At 38.9% G+C, this 7,787-nt stretch overlaps 1 protein-coding gene across 1 annotated transcript; it reads left to right on the top strand.

Moving 5' to 3' along the window:
• The first annotated feature begins 5,323 nt into the window (after positions 1-5,323).
• Positions 5,324-5,976, top strand: LOC132039059 (protein YIP4b-like). Its single transcript, XM_059429607.1, has 2 exons — positions 5,324-5,398; positions 5,437-5,976. Exons 1-2 carry the CDS (start codon positions 5,324-5,326, stop codon positions 5,974-5,976), a joined length of 615 nt encoding a protein of 204 aa, XP_059285590.1.
• Positions 5,977-7,787: the final 1,811 nt, after the last annotated feature.

Raw genomic sequence — 7,787 nt, 5'->3', positions numbered from 1 at the left:
TGTATAATGTATGTAATTCTAATTTACTTTAAGGTTATGGAGACATGGATTAGGATATAAGGTTAGGAGTTAGTTGTGTTGTCCTACTTATCCTTTCATACTAGTAGTCGTAGTATTACTCTTGTAGTTTCTTGTCCTTCAATTTTTGCTACTATCTGCTTTTTTTTTTCAGACTTGACTTTATCATGGTTTTTAGTAGTATTTTGTGTTACCGGAAACATAAAAGAAAGAACACAAAATTTAACGTGGTTCGGATCGAAATGATCCTACATCCACCAGAGAACAGTTGCCTTTATATTATTAATAAAGAAAGAGGAGATTTTCCAATTATACCTAAGAGAATTGCTCTCTCAACTCTCTACTCACTACAATGGATTGTATGATTTTTTTTTTTTTGGGGGGATGGTTTAAACAATGAAGAATGGTCATCATTTTATAGATGGCCAAACTTGGGCTCCAAGCTCAAAAATAGAAAAGGAAAAGTAAATCTAAAATATGTCCTCCACATATTTTTGCTTGCTCTCCAAGTTCACTTGCTAGCCAAGTATATTGGCACATGTGATTTACTTCCACCAAACCAACTCTTTCAATCTCCACCTTGGTTTGTGTCACGAGCATGCGTATGAACAATGCAGGCCAAAACTTCTAAGCTTACTGGGCAACCCCGTTGTAAGAAACAAGAAGAATCAAACCATTGTTGAACATACCACCTCCACCTAACAATTGTTCTCTTCGGAGTTGCATCAGTTGATGCGTACTCCCGCCAAGTCCTTGCAGTGTGCAAACTTAGCGAGCGGGACTATCTTGGTCAACATGTCTGCAGTGTTATTGTCTGTGATAACCTTCACGATCTTGATAGTTCCCTATTCAACATCTCGAATAAAATGAAATCTGATATCAATGTGTTTAGTGAGCTCATGAAATCTCTGATTTTTAATCAGATGAATAGCACTCTGACTATCACATGTAAGGGTTGATTCTTGCTAAACAAAACTCAATTCCGCCACCAAACCTTTCAACCAGATAGCTTCTTTCACCACCTCCGCTTCAGCCATGTATTTTGCTTCTATCGTAGACAAAGCGACAATCGACTGCAGAGTCGATTTCCAACTAACGGCACTGCCAACAAGAGTAAAGATGTATCCAGTTATGGACAACCTTCTGTCAAAATCCCATGCATAGTCAGAATTCACATAACCGAGAATTGAAATACCTCCACCACCTTTTCGAAAGGTCAGACCAACATCAGAAGCTCCCTTGAGATATCTCAATAGCCATTTAACAGCTTCCCAATGCCTCTTTCCTGGGTTGGACATGTATCTGCTTACCATACTTACACATTGAGCAATATCTAGACGTGTACATGCCATACCAACTGCGCTGGCATAAGGAACCTTTGATATATGCTCCACCTCATCATCGGACTGAGGCATTTGTAACTCTGAAAGTTTAAAATGAGGAGCTAACAGTGTACTTACTGGCTTGCATGTATGCATATTGAATCTCTCGAGAACCCTTTCAATGTACCTCTTTTGAGAAAGATGTACAATACCGTCTTCTCTTGAAATCTTCATACCATGGATTTTCTTTGCAGCTCCCAAATCCTTTATGTCAAATTCCTTATTCAATAGTTTCTTCAAAGCATTTATCTCTATAATGTTGTTAGCAGCAATAAGCATATCACCTATACATCAGTAAATAAATCATTGAGTTACCAGATATCTTCTTGTGATACACACAGCTATCAAATGCACTCCTTGAGAATTCATGTGTAGCCATGAATGCATCAAACCTCTTGTACCACTGTCTAGGATTGCTTCAAACCATACAAAGACTTTTTCAGGTAGCATACATGATCTTTTCCCTCAGCTAGGAAACCTTCAGGCTAATCCATATAGATTGTCTCTTTTAGATCACCATATAAGAAAGCAGTTTTGACATCAAGTTGTTGAAGCTCCAAGTCAAATTGTGCAACCAATGCTAGTAGCACACAAATTGAGCTATGCTTTACGACTGGAAAGAAACTTTCATTGTAGTGAATTCCCTCCTTCTGATTGAAACCCTTTGCAACCAATCTCGCCTTGAACCTAGCATCTTCCACTTCAGGAATTCCCTCTTCTTTCTGTAGACCCATTTGCATCCAACTGTCCTCTTCCCCTTCTGCTTTTTTCACTAAGACCCATGTATAACTCTTGTGAAGAGACTCCATCTCTTCAGTCATGGCTAATCGCCATTGTGCAACATCAATTGCAAGAAGTTGCTTCAACAAACGAGAAGGGCTCCAGATCTTTAATCTCTTCTTCCGCAGCTATGAACGAATACGCAATCAGGTTTGCTTGATCTATGAGGCGTTCCGGTCTTCGTATCTACCTCTTCTCCCTTTCTTTCGCAATTGTGTATGGTTCATTGACAATAAGTTCTTCAGGGTCTACATCTTTTGACTCATCTTTAAACTGAGTCTCTTGATCCTTTTCCTTGGTAAGTTCCACTGCTCGTTGTTCTCGTTTCCTGAGAACTCCACGGAAACTTTATGAGGATCAAGTATAGAGGATTCATCAAAGGTGACATCTCTACTAACTATAAATTTGAGTAAAGACAAATTCCAAAGTTTGTACCCTTTTACTTTATCCACATACCCTACGAATATGGCCTTCTTAGCCCTTGGTTCAAGCTTTCCTTCATTAACATGATAATAAGCTGGACACCCAAATACTCGTAAGTATGAATAGTTAGAAGGTTCACCTGACCATGCCTCATTCAGAGTCTTAAAGTCAATCGCCGATGCTGGAGATCGATTAACAATATGAGCAGCAGTGTGAACTGCTTCAGCCTAAAATACTTTGGACATTTTGGCTTGTAGGAGTATATAACGAGCCTTTTTAAGAAGAGTTTTATTTATCCTTTCGGCAACTCCATTCTGCCGTGGGGTGTGCCTGACAATCCTATGTCTTGAGATTCCATGAACTTTGCAGAAATCATTAAACTCTTCACTGCAAAACGCCAAGCCATTGTCTGTGCGAAGATATTGGATTTTTCGCTCTATTTGATTCTCAACCAAAATCTTCCACTCTTTAAATGCTTCAAAAGCATAACTTTTTTTTGCCTTCAAAAAACGCACCCAAACTTTTTGTGAGAAATCATCAATAAAAGTGAGAAGATACTTTTTCTGTCCTTCGATGCAAGTTTATAGGGATCCCATAAATCTGAATAGATGTAGTCTAGCACCCCTTCTGTCTTGTGCTTGCCAGTGCTGAAACTGACATTCTTTTGCTTCCCTAGAATGCAATGCTCACAAAATTCAAGTATACTGATCTTCTCACCTTTCAAAAGGTTACGGTTGCTCAACATCTCCGGTCCACATATGCTTATATGACCCAATCTCTTGTGCCATAGTCTTGCTTTGTCATCATTAGATAACTGCACTGTAGATGCATTTGTAGAGCCAACAATGGTACTTCCTGCCAATGTGTAAAGGCCATCCTCCAGCTTGCCTTTCAGCATGACTTGCGTAATAGTCCTCACGGCTCCATCATGGCAGTGAGCCCGAACTGAGCCAAAGCCAACTATTGCACAAGTTTCATTATTGCTATTACTACGGTTCCTCCACTTTTCTCATAGCTACTAAACTAGTCTCTTTGGAATGTCATATGCAGATTACAAGCAGAGTCTAATACCTATTTGTTTTCATAACTTTCATTATTGCACGATGGTGTAAGTACATAATCATTATCAGAATCATGTACCTGTTCAACTGTGGATGCACTCACCTTTTCCTTGGACTTTGACATTGGGCAATCTCGTTCAAAGTTCCCCTTCTTGCCTCAGCCCCAACAATCTGCATTCTTCTTGTTCACACGAGACTTTGATCTGTGCTTTGATTTGCTCCTTCCCTGTTGGCTAATTCGGCCTCTCACAAAGAGCCACTTGCCTAATCATCTTTGTCTCCTTCAAAATGCCTCCTCACATCACTAGAGTTAAGTGCTTGCCGCACTTGCTCAAGGTTGATAGGCTCCTTGCTATACATCATTGAATTTTCGATATCATGATATCTTGAAGTCAATGAAAATAGCAAAACACATTCAAGCGTCTCCTCGTCCTTTTTAATTCTTGCAATCTGTAAGTCCATGACAAGTTTATTGAACGCTTGTAAATGATCCTGTAACGAAGTAACTGACCCTATCTTCAATGTGTGAAGACGCCGTTGTAACATCCTTGTTGTGATCGATTGGTACTGGTAAAGCCCTTGTAGCTTGTCCCATAATCGATTGGCCGTCTCTTCAGTACTTTTACTCACTTCACAAAGTACATTAGGTGCAAGGGATAGTTGGATTACAGTCAATGCATCCCCTTCAATGTTCTCCTTGTCGGAAGTTGATACACCATCAAGATACTTTCCATCAGTAGCATGGACTGAATCTTCCCTCAGCAGTAACGCCATCATCTGGATCTTCCAGATATTAAAGTTGTTGCCCACCGAAAATATCGATTTCAAACTTCATGGAACTGATCTTTGCTTGTTCTTCCTCCTAGGATCTTCAAAGATTCCTAATGTTCTGATACTAATTGTTAGCGGAAATGTAAAAGAAAGAACACAAGATTTAACGTGGTTTGGATCAAAATGATCCTACGTCCACTAGAGAACAGTTGCCTTTGTATTATTAACAAAGGAAGGGGAGATTTCCCAATTACACCCAAAAGAATTGTTCTCTCAACTCTCTACTCACTACAATGGATTGTATGATTTTTTTTGGATGGTTTAAACAATGAAGAATGGTCATCATATGACCAAACTTGGGTTCCAAGCTAAAAAATAGAAAAGGAAACGTAAATCTAAAATATGTCCTCCACGTGTTTTTGCTTGCTCTCCAAGTTCACTTGCTAGCGAAGTATATTGGCACATGTGATTTACTTCCACCAAACCAACTCTTTCATTTTACCATGACGTTTTCTACTGCTTTGAATTACTTGTCCTTCTGTCGAGGCCTGAGGGTCTACCAAAAACAACCTGTCTACCTCCCAAACTAGGGATAGGGAGGAGTAAGGTCAGCATAACTCTCCTTTCCCCAGACTCCACTTTGTGGGATTTCATTGGGTATGTTGTTGTTGTTAATTATAATTTACTCTGACACAAGGGGGTACTAGTACGCTCAAATTAGGTCAAGTCATAGCGAAATAAAAGGATAATGCTTTGGAAATTACAAGTGCAAGAGGAACAAACAAAAAGTTTTGTCTATCGGCAAACAACTCGATCAAAACTTACATAGGTCAAAAGGATAACTTTTCATACCACCAAGCAAATCTGAGACTACTGACTGTTCCAAAGATGTCACAGAGAGACATAATACCTCTAAACTCAACTTCCCAATCAGACACTGATGAAATTGAAAACCTCATTTATCAACCCCTCCCCCCCCCCCCAAAAAAAAAAAAACCCAACCTCCTCCTTCTACTGTCCTTCCGGTACATCCTCCTTCTCCTCCTCGTGCTGCCGCTACCATCTCTATTTCCTCTTCTGCATTCATGCCTTCCGATCTCCGCCCTCTACCTTCCCCCTCAACCACCAATCACAAATCGACACCTGTCGTCCCTTCAATTCCAGCATCCCCACCGTTACCTTCATCAGGGGGACAGTCCAATATAGTTGCTACTGGATTTGGATCTCTACCGAATACACTTATGGAACCTGTTTGGGATACAGTGAAAAGAGATCTATCTAGAATTGTTAGTAATTTGAAGCTGGTTGTTTTTTTTCCTAATCCTTATAGGGAAGATCCTGGCAAAGCGCTATGTGATTGGGATCTATGGGGTCCTTTCTTCTTTATTATTTTCCTTGGTCTCACTTTATCTTGGTCTGCCTCTGAGCCATTTATCGCCCCTACCCTACCACCCACGACACCCACCCTCATCTCACAACCACCCACCCGTCCACTACCCCCACCCACTACTCCTCACCACCACCCAACCCTATTCCCATAACCACTCACCCTCACCCTACCACCCACTACGCCCACGCTCATCCCACAACCACCCACCTCACACCACCCACCCCTCCACCACCCCCACCCACAACCTACTTATTTTTTAAAGTTCCTATTTTATTTTTTACCTGAGTTTTATTAATATATATAAATTAATTTCTAATTAAGAGTTAAGGGGATTTTAGTAAACTTACAAGTTATTATACAGTATCATACACTCAAACCAAACAATATAAATGTAATTAAACCATAACAAATGATACAGTCTATCCAAACATTGTGTTCATTAATACAGTACAATACAGTACAACACCATACTGTACCATACCATATTGTACATTAATGAACCACGGGTAACAACCATCCAAACAGAGGGTTATAGTTGCCTCTCCTTCGAGTTCTGTTACTATCTATTGTTTCTTGTACTTCCATTATCATATTAGTACTTTGTTATAGCTACTATCTCCTTTGTCATGGTCTGCCTCAGTTAAGAAGGTACATTCTCAATTTTATGACCCATCATTTTGTAATTTTCTTTTACTCGAGCTCAGGGTCTTTCGGAAACAGCCTCTCCAGACCCCACTTTGTGGGATTACACTAGGTATCTTGTTGTTGTTATCATTTCATAATTTTCCATTTTAGTGATCAAACTCTCGGTTGAATCTAATGTACTTATGTGTTGTGCTATAAGGTACTCAATTGTGTAAATTTTTTGATGCATTTCTCTTTGTGATTGTGATTGTGTACATACATTGTTTTTGTAGTTTTGATGTATAATGTGTGTCTAGACCTCACTTGTGGGATTACAGGGGGTATGTTATTGTTGTTGTTGTTGTTGTTGTATAATGTGTGTAATTCTAATTTACTGTGGAGATGGATCCAGAATTTGAAGTTTATGGGTTCTGAACTCTCTTTCAAATTAAAAAAAAAAAAAAACTGATTATACATGCCCAAGGGAATTGAACCCTCCCGGCGAGGGGAGCAAAATTTTAATTGGTTCCATTACCGCCAGTTAAAAGGAGTATTAGTCCTTATTTAGTTGATGAATAGGCTTTTCTCCTTTATTTATTTGCAAGACAGCTTTTCTTGTACTTCGGTTGAGCATTTCGTGGAAACATTCCATTAAAGTTGTTTAAAGTAAAATGGAAGCCTTATTAAATTTGTACGTATACGTAGTTAAATATATTTTATTTCCTCCTTGTGAAAGAAAAATAGAGGAGGATCACTGGCAAATATTTTTTCCATTTGCATTACTATCTTCCGATTCTCAATATTTTGTAGTACTTCTTTTCGGTTGCCTATTTTGTTTCCGTCTTTCTTTTGTTGTTTTTACTTTGGTGTTCTTCAAGTATGTGTTGTGTAGTCTAGAAGTAAATTTAAGTGCTATGAATTTCTTTACGAGGCTTTGTGCAATTAAAAGCATGATATTTGGCTTTTTCATGTGTATTGGATGTGCTCTAGATTTTTTTTTTTTTTTTTTTTTGGGTGACCTGCATTCTTATAGTTTGGATGTATAATGTATGCAATTTACTCACCATGGAGGTACCTTTAGATTCAAACGAGATCAAGTCTTGGAGGGATGAAATATAATGCTTTGAAGATTACAATTGCCAGAAGAACAAAAGGAAAAGTGTCATCCATTTGCAAATAGCTTGATAAAAACCTTGCATTGATCAAAATGATCAGTCAAAAACTTCGATACCATCAAACAAAAGAGTTGTGAATGTAGGAAGTAACTAAATTTGACTAGCCCCACCCCTACGGCATTGCTAAATATCCGAAGTCCGCCTCCATATCTAAAATGCCACA

The sequence above is a fragment of the Lycium ferocissimum genome, chromosome 12, assembly GCF_029784015.1.
Source record: "Lycium ferocissimum isolate CSIRO_LF1 chromosome 12, AGI_CSIRO_Lferr_CH_V1, whole genome shotgun sequence".
NCBI lineage: Eukaryota > Viridiplantae > Streptophyta > Magnoliopsida > Solanales > Solanaceae > Lycium > Lycium ferocissimum.
The sequence above is the reverse complement of the archived record's forward strand: the minus strand, read 5'-3'. Positions and strand labels throughout refer to the sequence as shown.

Coding starts and splice junctions, on each gene's coding strand:
- LOC132039059 (XM_059429607.1), top strand. CDS start 5,324: ATGTCACAGAGAGACATAATACCTCTAAACTCAACTTCCCAATCAGAC. Junction 5,399..5,436: donor AAATTGAAAACCTCATTTAT/CAACCCCTCCCC, acceptor AAAAAAACCCAA/CCTCCTCCTTCTACTGTCCT.